Source organism: Pelecanus crispus, chromosome 9 (genome assembly GCF_030463565.1).
Source record: "Pelecanus crispus isolate bPelCri1 chromosome 9, bPelCri1.pri, whole genome shotgun sequence".
In the NCBI taxonomy this organism is placed as follows: domain Eukaryota; kingdom Metazoa; phylum Chordata; class Aves; order Pelecaniformes; family Pelecanidae; genus Pelecanus; species Pelecanus crispus.
The window spans coordinates 39,406,898-39,424,979 of record NC_134651.1 but is presented as its reverse complement, the minus strand read 5'-3'; the positions used below and the strand labels follow the sequence as shown (position 1 = coordinate 39,424,979).

General features: G+C 41.9%; 1 protein-coding gene across 1 annotated transcript in view; it reads left to right on the top strand.

The window, feature by feature from the left end:
- The window catches only part of AK8 (adenylate kinase 8), a 71,539-nt gene that overhangs the window by 34,722 nt on the left and 18,735 nt on the right, over window positions 1–18,082 (top strand). The window contains exon 10 of the mRNA XM_075717140.1: window positions 7,452–7,593. Coding sequence (XP_075573255.1) covers window positions 7,452–7,593 — 142 coding nt within the window. The remainder of the gene's footprint in view (window positions 1–7,451; window positions 7,594–18,082) is intronic.

Genomic DNA, 18,082 nt, shown 5'->3' with positions numbered 1-18,082 from the left:
TAACGTGGCTGGGAGGTGTCAGGAGGAGCAGCAAGGGGAGAGACGGGGGACTGGGCAGCTGATCCCACTGTTGGGAATCTGGAGCACGTGCTGGCACCGGGCATCGCTGGTAAGGCATGACAAACCCCTTAGTGTCCTCTCCTCTCATCATGTGGTGAGTCAGTGTTTGGTATAGAAAGCCAAGATGGTTTTCACCATGTTTAGCAGACCGAATTTATTCTTATTTTAATATTATCACTGTCAAAAAAAGGTTTTGTAGGCCATATTCTGCCCTGTCACAAGCCCTGTGTTCTTCAGTAGAGCTGAAGTAGTTTAGAAATAAGGAGGAAATAGGGAACTTGGTTGATAATGGAAATGATGCGTTAGATGGATTGGAACTGCGGTTGCTGTCTTGTGTCTAGCTGTATTCTCTCTGCAGAAGCTGAAGGAGTAAAAAGAAGCAGTGCAAATACACATTTTGTTACTAGTTTTAGAAACTTTCAGGTTAGAAACATCCCTGTGAGGTAATTCAGAGTAGCTTTTATCTTGCAGGTGGGTAAACTGAGGCAGAAAACCTAATTCGACTCGAGGCACGCCGCAATCAGTGGGCGAGCGTGGATGGGACCCCAGGAGTGTGGATCTTGACCTTCGTGTCAGCCCGGCAGATCATCCTGTGCCTCCCTGATAGCCGGTGCCGTTAGCCAGAGACGCACAGGCACTGGCAACATCGCAGAGGCTATTTTTCGGGGGGGAGAAAAAAAAAAAAAAAAAGCTTTTTATGTTTGTATGCTGGATACTCAATTTGGACTGAATTTCCATTGCTAAATCTGTGCCAGTAACAGGTAAAGCAGTGTAAGGGGTTGGAATCTTATCTACTCACTAAATGTGATCAGGTGTAGATTCTGAACCTCTGGCTTGCTAACTGTGAGAAAGCACGATGCGCTCCTTTGACATGCGTTTCTGAAAGTCTTGATTTATCATGTATCATTTGATTGATTTGGGATCGTACCTGCTTTAGAAATGTCACCACTGCCTCTTTAATATAGCTAATTCCTATTTTAAATGACTAAAAACCTAAAAAAAAAAAAAAAGGTTCTATTATATTCAAAGAAACAAAAATATTTAGAATGTGGAAGTGAAAGACTTTACCATATTATTTATTTTACTGTATTAAAGGAATTATTCCAATTCTTACAGGAAGCCGTTCTCAGCAGTGCTGCATATGCAGAATGAGGGAGTGGAGGCTGTATTTCTGTGTGAATTTGCCATTTGATGAAATTACTAAATAAGCGTTACGGCACTTCGCACGTGCCACGTCAGCGGTGTTATTTGCTATGTTGCCTCTTGATTTGCCGCCTTCACGTTAGCTTCAAAAACCGGAAAATCGGAGACGTTCAGATTTTCCGTGACAGCCCGCCGCTCTCCGTAATTAAGGAGGACGAAGCAGACTCACGGAGCGGCCTCCGTTTCCGTGAATTACCCAGATTTCGGTGAAAAGTCCCTGCCGCGGCGGCGGCTGCTGCCCGCCGGGCGGGTACCGGGTACCGGTACCGGCTGCCGCCGCCCCGCGCTGCCCGCCGCGCCCGCCAGGTGGCGCTAGAGAACAACCAACCGGGCCGGCGGCGGCGGCGAGCGGGACAGGACCGGGATGGGCAGGACAGGACCGGGATGGACCGGGATGGGCAGGGACAGGACCGGGATGGGCAGGACAGGACCGGGATGGACCGGGATGGGCAGGACAGGACCGGGATGGGCAGGGATGGGCAGGGACAGGACCGGGATGGACCGGGATGGGCAGGACAGGACCGGGATGGGCAGGACAGGACCGGGATGGGCAGGGATGGGCAGGGACAGGACCGGGATGGGCAGGACAGGACCGGGATGGACCGGGATGGGCAGGACAGGACCGGGATGGGCAGGACAGGACCGGGATGGGCAGGGATGGGCAGGGACAGGACCGGGATGGGCAGGACAGGACCGGGATGGACCGGGATGGGCAGGACAGGACCGGGATGGGCAGGGACGGGCAGAACAGGACCGGGATGGGCAGGGACGGGCAGAACAGGACCGGGATGGGCAGGGATGGGCAGGACAGGACCGGGACGGGCAGGGATGGGCAGGGACAGGACCGGGATGGGCAGGGACAGGCAGGACAGGACCGGGATGGGCAGGACCGGGCAGGGACGGACGGGGACAGGCAGGACAGGACCGGGCTGGGCAGGGACAGGCAGGACCGGGACGGGCAGGGCTGGGCAGGGACAGGCAGGACCGGGCTGGGCAGGGCTGGGCAGGGACAGGCAGGACCGGGATGGGCAGGGCTGGGCAGGGACAAGCAGGAGAGGACCGGGACGGGCAGGGACAGGCAGGACCAGACCGGGCTGGGCAGGGCTGGGCAGGGACAGGCAGGAGAGGACCGGGATGGGCAGGGACGGGCAGGGACAGGCAGGACCGGGATGGGCAGGGACAGGCAGGACCAGACCGGGCTGGGCAGGGCTGGGCAGGGACAGGCAGGAGAGGACCGGGATGGGCCGGACAGGACCAGACCAGGCAGGACCGGACCGGGCCGGTCGCAGGGGATGCCCCCCCGGGGCTCCGCGGGGTGAGCACCCCTGGCCGCCACCCAAGCCCGATGCCAGAAGAAAACCGCTCCCCATCAGCTCGCTGCATCGGAGCAAAACCGGGCCTTTTTCCTCCCACCGCCGTCCCCGTTTGCATTGAAGACACACTTGGATTATCTTTTATTATTTACAGTAAGCAAAACTGGCTGTATGCTGTGAAATGGAAAAAATAGCTCCTTTTCACAAGTCTGGTGTGTTGGCAGGGTTAAATTAAAATATTTATCAACCTATGTGATGGTAAATCACTGTTAAATTGTTCTCAAAAACAAATTGATACAATCTCTGAAGACCTTAATGGGGGCAAGGAGGTAGAATACTTCTTTGAAAGACCCAAATAAAGTGACCCGTTGTGAATAATCCAGAGTTCATAAAGCAATAAAATAAGCAAATCTCATGGTATGCTAAATTTAGGATTGACAGGACAATGCAGGAAAGTAGCCTTTGGCAGTAGCTTATTCTCAGGGCAAGATGTTAACTGTCAAGTACTGGGATCAAGCCTCAGGCATCTGAATTAGCTGTGAAAGTCTTCAGACCTAGCTAAAAAAAAAAAAAAAAAGGATAAAGGGTAAATGGACAATATTGTCAAAAGGACCTTAAACTTTTTACAGGACAAAGCTGACAGAATTTATATCTGCAAATGCATTTATGCTGTACTTAGAATTGAGGTTTTATAGGTTTGGAGAAGTGAGTCAATACCCTTCAAAAGACTGTTTTAAAGGGAAATATATGGAGGAGGAATCAATTCAAATATGATAATTGTATAGCTGGGAGCACTGACAGCATTGAAGCTATTGGAGAATAGTGCCCTGTAATCTCTCAAGTACTGTTTTTGCCTTTCAGACTGTGCCTTTAATGCTCTGTTACTTTTGTCTTGAGCAGATGGTATGATTTTGTCAACTGATTGCCTGATACGGTTTTCTATTAGTCCTGCAGATCTATGGGTTGGGTAAGAGCTAATAGGCCACACTCCTATGAGTTTCACGAGGAAGTACTTTTCATGAGAAGTACCTTATACTTGTGAAAACCTTTGAAGCTCTGGGAAGTAAATTTATTTTTTAAATGGTCTGCTGGAAGGTGCTGATTGACAGCCCTGGAGACAGAAAATCTCTAGGTGTCCACGCAGCAGTTCCAGCATGAACAGCAGCACTTTAAGTCTCTGTTCCCTGTACCCTGCCTGATCATACCCTTGAATTTATTAGATCACTTCTTAGGTCCACAGCTGCTAATTCAGCTGTGTTAGTCTAGACCGTTAACATGGTAGAGACAAGCTGGGAGATAAAGGAGGTATGGTGTATGGTATTGATGTTAGGCAAGAATGTATACATGAATGAATTACATTTCCATATGGAGCTGGTTGTGGCCTCATTCTGCCATGTAGACCATTTCTGAGGTTCACCGTGACCTTGGTCCACAGCTATGTACGGTGCTCTCAGCACAGGGTATCGCTGGAGCTCAGCAGCTCTGCAGCATTATTTCTGAGGGGTGGATTTTACTCCTGTACCTTGATCTCTCACCTTAATAGAGATGTGCTTCCACATTACCTAATCTGGATATCTCTTTGTAGCACATTGTAATTTTTACAAGAAACTTATCTTTGGACTTCTCTAATGATAAAGTAAAACCTCTCTAGAGCCTCATTCCCCCAACTTTCAGAGTTGGAAACTCAAACAAGCTTATGTTGAAAAGGAATTGATTATTCAAAGATCTTGTGCTTCATAATCTACTTAAAACATGTAGATTGACTGTCTCATCAGAAAAGCTCTAAATTTTACTTTGCTATATAGCCTGTTGGGTGATGTGCTTAAGGCCAGGAAACCTCTGGCTAGTTACTTACAGACTGTGTGCCCCTCCAATTACAGGTTATTAATTTGCCTTACATTCAAGAGACAGTTCCACATGAGTGAAAAGGAATACCATGCTGCAGTGTTCTTCATTACCTACTCTGTCTGTACCACAGTGAAATAAGAATAATACTGATTTCATTCTTCCTTTTTTTTCTCTCTCCTTTTCTTTTTTTTTCCTCCTCTGGTCTGTGGAAGATGTTTTACAGTTTTAATGCAGCTGTTTTAAGTGTGACTGTTCCTGTTCAAGGGCAGCTGATGTTCTTTGTAATGCCATTGAACAGCCAACAAGCTATGTTCCCCTATTGTGTTGAAGTGATAGGTATGTTTGCTAATCAAGAGGAGAGCAGAGCTTGCTGTCTGACTAGTTTATGTTTTATTTCTCACCATCAAGCTTTAGAGGGAGGCACAGAAAATATGTAAGCATCTATTTTATTCAGTGATGTATATATGTACATGAGTGTACAAACAGTCTAAAGCGTATTGCTGATATCTTCTTGTCAGTCATCGTCAAAATTGGCAAGGTGTCAGGGGTACCACGTAGCCCCAGTATTACTCAAAAAACCCCAAACCTGGCATGCCATTAGGTAGATTGTTAATTGCCACTGCATCTTGTTAGATTTTTTTTTTCTCCTTCTTCTTGCGATGCTTCAGTTTTGATCAAAAATAGTGACCAAAGTAGAGGATTTTGGTCATCGGGATTCACAGAAGGCCTATGGGAAGTGATCAGATCGAGGAGATGCTGCCTGGTTCCCATCACAATTGCTTTTTAATTTTCTTGTAGGCTGTAGTGTTTCTCCTTCCCATATGCAGGATGGAAGCAATTTGGCCCCTGGAACTGAAGAAACTCCTATGATCTGCTGGAAGCTCAACAGCACCGTGTAGCCACTTATTTCTCTGTGCCATTCCTGGGGCTTTCAGCCTCTGCCCTGATTCCCCGTTCATCTCACAGGGATGTCAGCTCCAGCAGAATCCTACCTTAGTGCAGTTTTACTCTTGGGTTTGCAGGTTTCATTCAAATGCCTTGCAAAACTGCCTTTAAGCATTCTGAAAATGTTTCAAAAAACCCATGTAATTTGGCATCTTTGTAAATCCATGTTATTTATTCCAGTAGGAATCATGATAAAATAATATGCATCAAGACAGAAAGTTTAGTGCTGCAGCCAGAAAATCAAGACTACCAGGAAAATTCCACTGGTCTTTGTATGGAATATATTTGGGGAAAGAGAAGGAGGGATGTTTCTTTTCTTTCTTCCTACCAGGATGTCTTGGGTTTGTATTAGTTCTCAAAACCTGGAGGGTGGGGAAGAACTGCCCTGCAAAGAGCACTGAAATTCTCCTGTTATCCCCTCTATACCTGCCTGCAGCTCAGGTCTTAGATAGATAAGTATCATTTGCCTAATCACATTTCTGCCTGCTGCTGCGCTATTGTAGAGTTAATTTTATGAATCCCATTTTTAACAGAATGCCTAGTTTTGCATTGTCATTTTGCTCTCTGTCAAGTGTCTGGTTTTATTCCATTCCTTTTTTCTTTTAGCAGATATTACTCTCTACCCACTTCACATTATAAAAAACTAAGTTATCCTCTATTAATACACTAATCTGTTTTCTAATTAATTCCCTGTGGTTTTCCTCCCTTTTTGCTGGTACATCGAATCCTGAGTGCAATTCTGTAAACTCAGTAATTTGATTATTTAAAGGAGAAGTAATGAATTCATGACAGAGGTGTAAGTCTTTAGGAAATGTTACATTTCAGGAAGCAAATGGATTTTATTGTTGGGGTTTAAAACCTGCTTGTACCCAGGGTATAAATGTGCACTGACAATAATATACTCTACTAAAATACAGGTGCATTCCTGTCAGCTAGTCCTAAAGTGAATTGCATTGTTAGAAATCTGACGCATGTGCTCTCCTGCAAGCACTTGTTGTTGTGTTTTTGTATGCAGATGCGATGGCAGGCTGAGTATCAAAACATCAACATTCCATGATGTGGATTTATGTAGCATTTTTTATTGCTTGTTTCCAGTAGAGGCAACAAGATATTAGACATACTGTACAAATAAAGAGAAGGGACTCTCATTGCTTCTTGAAAATTGTTTTGGCTGCTTTTTTGGGAAGTAGCTTGAGATGATTTTGCTGACCTTTCCTTGGGGTTATTTGACACTAAACCCGACACATTGCAAGAGTCCTTGCAAAATTTATAGTCACTTTTGTCGAACCTACTCATTTAATTTTTCCATAAAAAAAAAAAAAAATTACAAGATACATACGTTTAAGTATCTCGATTGAAATATTTTACTTTACGAAGGCTATAGTGAAAATATGCAGGATACCTCCTTACCACAGTGTCCCATTAAATAGAATTTAAAAAGCTGCATAGTAATTGTAATCCCAGTCAGCATCTTGCTTATGCTCTCTCTTGCCCTAAAGAAAAATAGAGGAAAGAGAATTTTATCTCTAAAATTAGGGAGTCATCAATGCAGTAATTACAGTAGTTGAAATACGTTTTGGAAATTTATTTTCAGTTATAAAAGCTTCAAGCCTTTGGGCAAATTGGAGAAATACCGCATCTAGACTGCTGTGGCAGAATCATTATCATCTGCTAAGTTAAATACAGAATGCTACAGAAATTTCTTTCCTGTTTTAGGATTTCTTTTACACAACTCAGGTAATTATTTTTGCATTTTGATAAGATTATGTCACATACTTCATTATGACATCAGCCCAGTATGGCTGAGAGAACAAGTACATTGCAGAGTTATGGAGGTGTCAGTTTTTACCAAATACTTTGCTTTAGTCCTACAGTTCCTTATGAGTTTGGGGGTTCCATGATAGCACAGTAGATACGCAAAGACAACAGTAATTCCTCTCTCCAAAAATCTATCAGTCATAAGCAGGAAGAACTCTTTGTGTTTTAGTTCCTGTAGCAGTCTAACCAGAAAAAGTAGTTTGTATCCTCCTTAATCGCAGACTCAGCATACAAAATAAATGTTGTCCTTTTACTCCTTTGCAGTCCCAGACAAGCTTGTTATGAAGATCCTGGCAGAACGCCTAAACGCGCTAGACTGCATGACCAATGGTTGGGTGCTTTATGGCTTCCCAAGAGACATAGAGCAGGGAGAACAGCTGCAAAAATCACATATTACTCCAAACAGGTAAGATATAAATTTAGCAATCACAACATTACATATATGAAAAATCTGTTTATGGAAAGATACAGGTCTTTATTGACGTTGTATAGGCTGTTGCATCTTATTTATTTATTCCTTCCTTCGCTGGAAAAGGGGTCTTGCTCCTGGGGAGTAGGAAGTAGAGCACTGGCCTTACAAATCCTCCAGATGGCCAGACTGTGGGAGAGAGAAGAGGTTTGTTCTGGTTATTTGTTCAAGTTGCCTCTCAAGGCAAACCATAAGAAATGGATTAAAGTTTGGATTATATCAGAAGGTGTCTTTTATTTGCAGCAGGAGGGGGGATCTACATCTTCTTTCTTTAGCATTGGCATAATATCATGGAAATATATTAGTATTGCGAGGAGCTCATTATGAGACTTTTGGGTTTTGTGAAATAATTAAAAACAACATGAGAATTATATTTTATTTGAGCTATAATGAAGTGTTCAGAAATGTAATATAAGAGACATGAGCATCAAAAGAGAACTGTTATGACTGCCAGGCAAATAAAACGGAGTTACTCTTTACAGCTGGTCCAAGGGTGGTGAGGATTTGAAATGCTGGTGTACTCATCAAAGCTGAGCGGCTTCTCCGTTCCCCTCCAGGGGTTCCCGGTTCAGTCCGTGCCACTGGCTGACTCAGTGGCCACTCCAAAGGCATATGTTGGAAATTTGTAGTCTTCATACTTCCAGGAAGCTTATTCTTATCTAAAAACTAGTAGTGGAAAAGGTGTATTACCCCCATAAGTGTTTCAGTTCGCAAAGTTACTCTTCTTGTGTCTTCTGTGTCTTGCCCTCAGTCCCCTCCCCACTCCCTGTACAGGGTATAGTGGAAAGATGTAAAAGGGTAACATTGAGTTGGAGACATGCTGGTTTTCGCTGGGGTAGACTTAATTTTCCCTTTGCGCCAGGCTCACTCACTCCCACCCCAGTGGGATTGGAGAGAGAATCATAGAATCATAGAATGCTTTGGGTTGGAAGGGACCTTGAGAGATCATCGAGCCCAACCCCCCTGCAGTAAGCAGGGATTGAACCTGTGAACTTGGCGTTGTTAGCACCATGCTCTAACCAACTGAGCTAACCCGGCTGGTCGGAAGGGTAAAAGCGAGAAAACTCGTGGGTTGAGATAAAGGCAGTTTAACAGGTAAAGCAGAAGCCACGCATGCAAGCAAAGCAAACCAAGGAATTCCTTCACCCCTTCCCATGGGCAGGCGGGTGCTCAGCCATCCCCAGGAAAGCCGGGCTCCAGCACGCGTAACGGTGACTTGGGCAGACAAACGCCATCGCTCCGAACGTCCCCCCCTTCCTCCTTCTTCCCCCAGCTTATATACGCTGAGCCTGACGCCGTACGGTGTGGAATGTCCCTTGGGTCAGTCGGGGTCAGTTGTCCCGGCTGTGTCCCCCCCCAACTCCCTGTGCCCCCCAGCCTGCTCACTGCTGGGGTGGGGTGAGGAGCAGAAAAGGCCTTGGCTCTGTGTCAGCGCTGCTCAGCAGGAACGAAAACATCCCTGGGTGATCAACACTGCTTCCAGCACAAATCCAAAATGTAGGTCCATCCTAGCTACTATGAAGAAAAGTAACTCTATCCCAGCCAAAACCAGCACAAGAGAGAAAAGAGGAGAGTGAAAGGGAGGGAGCTAGCAGTCTTGCCATCAAGGTTTAAAAATGAAATTGTGTGAAAACAGCAGTAGCTTTGTTTATTAAAAGAAAGACAAAATACATCTTAAACAGGAATCCATTTCATGAGAATAGGGAGAAAGAATCTTGAAACTTATGCTAGATTCAGTTAAATAACATTTCCCATGGATTATTCTTCATGTGCATTTAGAAGGTAGGTCCTGAGTCTCTAAACGTGTATCTGAGTACCTGAGATCAATGTGAATACTCAAGTGTGTGCCATGTGCTCCTCTACAGGATTGAGACCTCATCAAGTGAGGAAAAACAACTCTTTATAAAATTGTATGTGTGGAAATTTGGCACTGATCCATTTGCTCAGCTTCCATTTTCTTTAGAGAGCTCTGCACATTCATATCCGAGTTAAGAATTTGGCCCCTACTGTTCTATACAGGGGTTGAAGTAAGGGACAAAAATAGACATCATGCTACCTGATTGATTTCGGAGCTGATATTTTTCCGTGAAACTGAAGTAGTAGGTATATAAGGGAGAGAGGGTGATTACAAACAAAAGGACATATTGCAGCATAGGATAGCAGGGCAGTAATTCAGTTTCAGTTGTGATGCTAGTTATAAAACACTATCTGCAGAGGTGGTGTTTCTGACATCAGGAGAAAAACCTGATAGAATTATAGCCTTGAAATCAATCTGGGAATAGGATGCAGAAATCTATAAATCAGACACAAAACAATCTACAAAGTCTCATTTTTAGGAGGGCTCTGTTGATGAAATTAGATTAAAATAAATTTACATATATATCAAGTTTATTATTAAAATCTAGTCACATCAGTAAACAAAATTATTTGTGAAAGGGTACGTTACTCTGTGTTTTGAACTCAAAGTAGACCTCTTTGGCTGATCAGAACACAGAGTTATTGTCTGCTTGTCAAGTCATAAATCTATTCCTTAGGGCTAATAAATGGTTAGTGTTCAAATACTATGTTTTATCTGACTCCCACCTCATAAAGCTAGTACACATAATACTAAATTATACAGCATTGAGCAGGATCAGTCTCCTGACTCCTCCATCTTATGGAAAGAAAAACAAACCTAGTAATTGATGGTAGAAAAGAAGGAAAATAAAGTTATTTGAAAACAAACAAAATGGGCTATAAAGTTTGTTAAAATGTAATAATAAAAAAAACCTCATACAGCATCAGCCACTGCATCCAAAGAACTGCCCTGGAACAAAAAGGAAAATAATTCATTTTCCACTGAAAAAGTAAGGTATGGGGTTTTCTTTAAATTAGAATTTGCAGTAGAGCAAAGGCTTGATACAGACTGGTACAGGAAAACCTGCCTGTATCAGACAAAACCCGTCTACCAAAGAACTGCTCTTTCTGTGCTCAGAGAAGACATGCATTGCTTTCTATGTTCCTCCCTATGAAGCAGTTACTGCTTAAGTGGACAGGATCCTAATCGTATTGAACTGTGGCAGCCTTTAGGGCAAATAAGAAGCTGAATCTATTAGTGGTCTCTCAGCTATCTAGTAAAAGAACACCATTACCCACTTAGTGCCTACGGTAAGTGGGAATCCAAATACAATTACAGGTTGGCATCTGAAGCTCAGAACTACTAACGCAAAGGACTAAATTCAGTTCCTCATCCAAATGAGTGTAAATAGGTATTTTAGCTTTTTTTTTATCGTTAATGCTTGAGCAACAATAGGAAATATATAGTATAGTCATGGATAGTTCTAATATACAGAAAACTCTATTTAATATCTAGCAAAATCTTTCTTATCCCCTTCTGCTCTCTCCCAAACTTACAGTTAAAATAAGATTCAGCAGCAACAGTGTCATCTGTTATATATCTCTTGTCATTAGCTTCAGCTGGTTCATGACCAGCTGTCTGCTGGTTCCAGGCCAGCGTAAGGCAGTCAGCAGTTTAAGGATTCCCTGAGCCAGAGGGTCATCTGGACAACTGTCTAATAGCCCATTTTCCTTGACTTTATAGTCTCTTTTTCAACACACTGCACCTTTGGCCTTCACCAAATTGTATGGAAAGGAGTTTTACTTTTTCACTGGGTATCATATGAAAATACTTCACAGTGTTTTTTCCAGGTTCCTTTCTTCTACTGAAAGACAGTTATAAGCGTTCCCTGTTCATGCTCTCCTAACTCTCCTGATTTTATAAGATTCATGTATATGCCTGTCTAGCCATCTCTTTCCCAGGCAAAGAACCTTGGTCTGGTTATCCTCTCCTTTCCCCAAAGTCATTTCACTCTTCTGATCATCCTGTCCCCCTCTTCTCTACCTTCTCTAGTTATTCCAGCTGTTTCTTTTCTAAGGTGGGACAACCAGAACTGCATTCAGTTTTGAGGGTAGCACTGTGTACTGGATGTATATTTATTACCGTAAACGTTTTTTAATTTTGATCTTAACTCCATTACTCATAACTGCTGATATTCTATTAGATGTTATTGTGATAGATTTTGGAAGAATGTCTTGCGTGTGTAAACTGTGGTAGCTATACAGTGTGTCTTTCATTGAAAATATACTGAAAAATCACAAAGTGTCACAAGTCTCAACTGAGTGTGTACAAACTCAGCAAGGAGCCTAAAGACCCTTTAACTCAAGATCTCTGTAGTTAAAATTGTAGCCAGGTTTGTGGTAGAGTTCTCCTCAAGCCGATAAAGCAAGCCCTTCCATCTGTGCCAATGGGCTCTGCTGCTAAGGGCGTCCTGGGATTCCCAGTTCCTCTGTTCCATCATTTCCTTTGTTTTTGTCCATCTGATCTGAATTCAGGGTCGATTGTTTTACATTTCAGTATTGATTAATGATATAACAGTAGTATCTGCAAACTATACAATAAGTGGACAGACAAAGCTGGGCAGGGGAGGGATGAACTTGAAGATTGACCTAACAATAAATATATAATATATTTCATTTTTCCAATATTAAAGTTTTTTCTTTCCCAGTAGAGAAAATAAACAGCACTAGCTTCTCCAGTGCAAATTTTCCAGCATCATTTTACTTGGCCTTCAAAATGATGTGTCTGTAGCCCCGATTATGTCATCTTTTTACATAATATATTTAAAGCTTCTTTTTCATCGCACTGCTAAGAACCTGTATTCAAACAGTTTAGGATAATGAAGTTGCTAATTTCTAAGGTACAATCTGTGAATATGTTGAAAAGGGAAAAATCAGAATAGAATTTTTTTTTTTTTTTAAACTATTTGGTCTTTACATGGGGCTTTCATATTTCTGCAGCTGATCCCAATGTGGATTAGGGATAATAAACAGCCTATTAATGGAGGCCTGAACTAGGAAATGGAGTTTGAATCACCAGCAAAATTCAATGGCTGGCGAAGGTTAATAACTCCATTACTATCAGCTCTATTTTTTAGCCATTTGAAGAGCTAGGTGTTAGCCTTATCTTACTCCTCATTAATTGAGCTAATAGAACCCCAGTGACCCTACCATGCTGCCATTATCTGAGAGTTTACCAGACATGGACTGGAATACTTATCACTGAATATGTATTCCTCAGATCCGTTTTCATATCAGAAATATTTTTGTTAAAGATTGGCTGTCTTCGGGTTTCTTTTTGTCTTTTCATTTCCTTGCTGACTTCTGTAACAGCTACATATTTGGAAATTAAATGTAAATAGCTTAATTAAAATCCTATCAATGAACAAGCTAAGTCCCAAAATAGTTGCATCAAGAAAACACAATAGTGATTGAATTATTCTGACATGGAAAAATCTTACAGGGCGTTTTTAAAACTTTGGCCTAATTTAAATGATGGATATTGTGTATTAATAATAGATGTGTTTTTAATTGATGGCATACAAAAATCTGATGAGTAACAAAGAAGAAATGTTATAATTATATCTTATTATTTTCTCCTCATTTTCAGAGGGAAAAAAAAAGAGAAAAATGATGTGGTAATCAAGGTACTAAATCAGTACAATAAAATTTGCCTGCACCAGGGAGAGAGAGAAACAGTAGGAAAAGTCCAAGTGACCTATGTAGGATTTGGCTTAATTTATAAAGAAAATAGTAAAAATAATAGGCAGACCAATTCTGTTTCAGTCATTCTCATTTTTGGTCTCTTCTGATTAGAAAACAGCTCGCTCTTACCAGAGCCATTATATGGTTGCTGGTTTATTGACTGTTGTCTTCGCTAATGCTAATTGGTTTCCTTTTTATTATCACTTTGCACATCAGTGCTCCCGTCTCAGCTTGTCTCTTCCTCCTCCGTCACATGTTCAAAGTCAAACAGACTGGCTGGTTCGGTAAAAACTAAGGGGCAAGACAGTGGGAGCTGAAAGGGCAGGATCTTCTTGAGGTCTGTGGTATGCTTGTGAAGTAGAACCATATTTTGGAAGGTGTGTTTTAGGTGTTGAATTCTTACTTGTCTTCCACACTCCGGTGGAGGTACTCGCCCTCTTATCTGTGCTGGCTATACATCAAGTACAAACACAGCCGTGCTCTGAGGGAGCAGAACACCCTGGCCAAGTGAATAAAAATGACAAGGTTTTTTCCCCAACCAAAATCCATTACAGACTGTGCTTGCTGGGCAAAATTAACAAATCTTCCTCTCACCTGGACTGGTGAATGACTCTTCTGCTTCACCAAGTGAGTGGGATCAGTTTAATTCTACAGTTGCTACCTTTTCCAAGCTACAATAATTCAGTCATTGTGTTATCTCTTGATGCGAGTGTTTTGAGACTTACCCTGTTCATTGACAAGATTTTAATTAAGTCATTTACCTTTGTTTCTTGATCTGCATCTGTATTGTAAGAGGCATCACTGAGTGCTCCATAATGGCAAAATATATCAGGGAAGCTCCTGTTACCTTACGTGTAACAGCTGTGCATAAAAAGTTATATGTTGCTCTGGTATGAAGGCTCTATTAGGCAGTCACACCCACAGGCTACTTAATAGTGGCAAAATTCTCCACATGTAGTGCAAAAAGCTGCACATGCACCGTCTTTTGCCCCACACAAAACTGATGGAAGCAGCTCCTTATGCAGATTTCTGAGGTTTGGTCGTTGGTAGGGAATCCTTATTCTCTGTTCTCCCTCTCTTCCATAGTAGGTTGTGCTCTCTCTTCCCTCATAACATAACACTAATCTGAATAGAAGCTATTGCTATTAAATAATCCAGTAGATAGAAAATTGGATGATTACAATAAAAAAGATTATGTCACTTCTGCTGTGCATTCTGCCTGACCTATATTGGTACCGTAAGAGCCTCTCTATCCTGGGGAAAGGCGTTAATATGCACCTTGAGCCAACAACAGCAAAACATCAGATACAGTTTTAAAATCCTTCTATGGGCTTTCTGTAGGATACCACATTTGCTGTCACGAGCTTATTCTGCTCCAACAAGGATAGGAGGTATATTTGGCTTCAGCTGTGGGAGGCAGATATTATTTTTAGAAGTTACCTCATACAAGCTCCTTTTGATGGCTGGAGTTTGTTTGGTGAAATCCTGGATGCAGCAATTAAGGAGATCTCTGATCTCAGCAAGCTTTCTAAGTCTCCAGAAAGAGAAAGAAGAAAAGCTTCTACTTCTAAGTCAATATTTTTATTTTTAAGGACCCAAAACAACAGGCACAATCCTTTCATTCTTTTTGCTGCTGAAAGGAGGGATATTTTTCTGCAGTAGCTATCTCTCACAAATGAGGAGACATTAGGAAACCTGAAAACTTTCTATCCTGATCGTCCTTATGGTTGAAACTATTTTTGTCAGAAAATGCCACCAGTATCGAGGTTGCCTTTCTGAACTCAATACCTAACTGGAGAGAGAGAGAAAACTCTGTAAAAGCAGTAGAGTCTGGGCTACTTTTCATGTCTTTGGCAATGGTAGCAAGTTTTAGACAAGGCAAACGAAACCAGCAATGTCTCTGCTTTCTCCACATGGGAACAGATACAGTCAAACTGTGAAAGCACTGGGCTTAATGCTTTCAGTCCTTCTCCACAAAGTGCCATGAAGTATCCATGCTTTCAAGGCAGAGCTCCTAGCTCCTCCTTTGGCTGCCAGTGTAGCAGCAGCAACTTGAACAAGGTGACTTTGAGTAGGTGACACTGGGTTGTATTTGAATCTCGAAGAGTCAAAGAACTTTGATGTCAAATTCAACATTACAGGAAGCTTTCTGTTTGAGTGCTCGACTGTGCAGTTTGGAAGGAGCTAGCTAAATCAGGCAACATTTCAGAAAGAATCAAGTTCCAAGAAGGCCTGATTTGGTCGGCTACACAAGAGTCCTGTGCCCTTACATGCCCTCAGTCATTTCAGGGCAAGGGACCAGCTTGCATCCCTACAGACAAAAAACCCATTTACTATGGGGTATTATTATTTGAGGTTGTCTCTAGTTCCTAGAAGAAACTGAAGATTTTTACCAAACCAACTAGCCAAGTTCTCACATGTTTGCATTTAAATCTTTCCTTTATTACTCAGAAAGCTGAGGTGAGGGGTGTCCTGTGGTCAGTATGGGGAACTTGCACATTTCCATCTTGTTGGGGGAAAATACATTGTTCCGAGAGGAGACCTGAGAACTGCCTGAAAGAAGAACCAGGCTTTTAAAATCCTAATTCACAATGACAACTTCATGGTACTAATCTCTGCAAATCCACAAAGGTTGTTCAGAGCATTCACCTAAGACACAACTTCTGTTTAAGGAATGAACTGAAACAGTCATGGAAATCAAAGTGTTATCATTTAAATAGTAGTCAAGCCATCTAACCTGTGCTCTTCCCCTCTGCACTCTCTTTGCTTAGGTTTTTATTCACACATTTTGGTCACCAAAGAGCATCCCTGAGAGCTCACTGAACTCACAGACCTGGGTTCCCTTGGGTCTCCCAGCTTGCTCTCCGTTCATCTTGCTCTCCATGACTGAACCTCTGGGTTGGGAACCAGTGGTATTCAAGGTGCTGTTTGAGTGTCGTAGCACTGAACCTGAAGGGCCATCCTGCAGCTCTTCTCTGAGGCTGTTTGGTACAGAGTCACTTTTAACTAACAATTTTGCTAAGACAGGTATGTAGGAAAAGAAGTAGCAGCATGCAGTCTTGCACCATCCGTACATTTTGTGGAATGTAACAACTGATTGATCTCAGCAGGGTAAATATGATGTGCTTTGTCAATTCTGAGTATTTCTTCATGGACTAAAGCAGTCATTTTCAAATTTTTTATCTTAATTTCCTCAATAGTTCACACACAAATAAGAACTATATGCATGCAAGTTTGATTTTGTACGATTTAGAAGCTTTTTGTAAGGAAGAAACTTGTTTCAAGATCTGACTGGAACCAGAAAAACTTTTGAAAAATAACTGAGGGAGGAAAACTTTAAATATAATGGTGTGGCAGCATTTTAATTTGCATTGGGTAAGAGAACACATATAGATAAAACTGATGAGAGGTTTGCACGTGTGAAAGCTCTGGATGGAAACACTTGGTGTCTGAGAAAGCACAATAGGAAAAGGAGGGCTGTCCAGTCTTGTCGAGTATCTCACATTGTGTTGATCTCTCACCATTTACTTCAGTGGTGCGGTAGCAAAAGTTGGCTGAATATTATTCTGAGTAAATGTAGAAAGGTCACCCTTACATCTGTACAGGTTAAAACTGAGTTTATGAAAAGTCTGCTGTTGCATTTGCTGTCTGATATTGGGAGCACGGGGGCAGTACTTTTAGAGGAACTACATTACAAATGTACATTACCTTTGAACTCAATGATTACTAGAATTCAGGATTTCTGGAGTAAAAACTTAGGACAAGATTGTGCCAGCTGTGCTCTGATTTAGTAGTCTCTTTGTACCTGAGACAAATCCCAGAGTAATCCATTGCTCAGAGCTAGTGTGGCTGGCAAAATTGGCCCATACTGAAAACCACAGGCAGAACAGGCATTATGCTTCTGTTGCTTAGATTCTCCAAGCTGAAGATCTGGGAAGACAAGTGCATCAGTCTGTAGCAAATATAATACAGCTTGGGTGATTAAAACTGTCAAGTAATATTGCATATTGAATGGAGACTAGTTTGTCATTACCATGAGGATTAGAAAGTGTAATCTTCATTAAAACATCAGTGGATTTACTGCTGTTTGCCTTGGAACAAAATATTAGCTCTGAATTTTCTAGTAAGTAAATTTAGCAAGTGCGGGGCAATTTAAGAGAGTGGAGCTGAATACTGTCATAGCTTATTCTGCAGGAAAGATGTAGGAATGATCCCTTATGTCTGATGGATGCACTGGATCTAATTCTGTTGGTCTGGATCACCTGCAGTCACATAAATGTATTAATCAGCATCACTTAAATTGGCTTCCTTTGGCTCAGGTGTAAGTGGTGACCCAGTGTTTTGGTGCTGTGTAAGGATCATATTTTCTGTCCCTAAATGCATTTATGTTTAGAAAATTCTGTATTACAGAACTCCGTCCTTTGTAAGGCTTGAAATACACTTTAAGTAAGGCTTTTATCCATCCCACAGAGGCTTTTAAATGTTATCCTTTTCTAACACTTGCTGTATTTCTGAGCTCACTAAGACCACTATCATGCTTTGCACATGATAAAAATTATTTTTAAAAAAAGTGTAGTCTAATATTGTTCTGATATGAATGCTGATTCATTTCCCACTGATATGCACTGAGTGAATGATCCAGAGGACAGTCTGTTCTTTTGATATAACTGACCAAAGATCAAGGTACAGCAGGTTAAAAAATAATTGTTTCATTAACCTTCTAGTAAATGCCACTACTTTTGTGAACATAATTTAAGCTGATTTTCCAGCCAAGTATATAGGAAGAGTTCTTTCTCACATACTTGCAGTGAAATCAAAGGGTTGTATTGGCCATGAATTTCCCCCA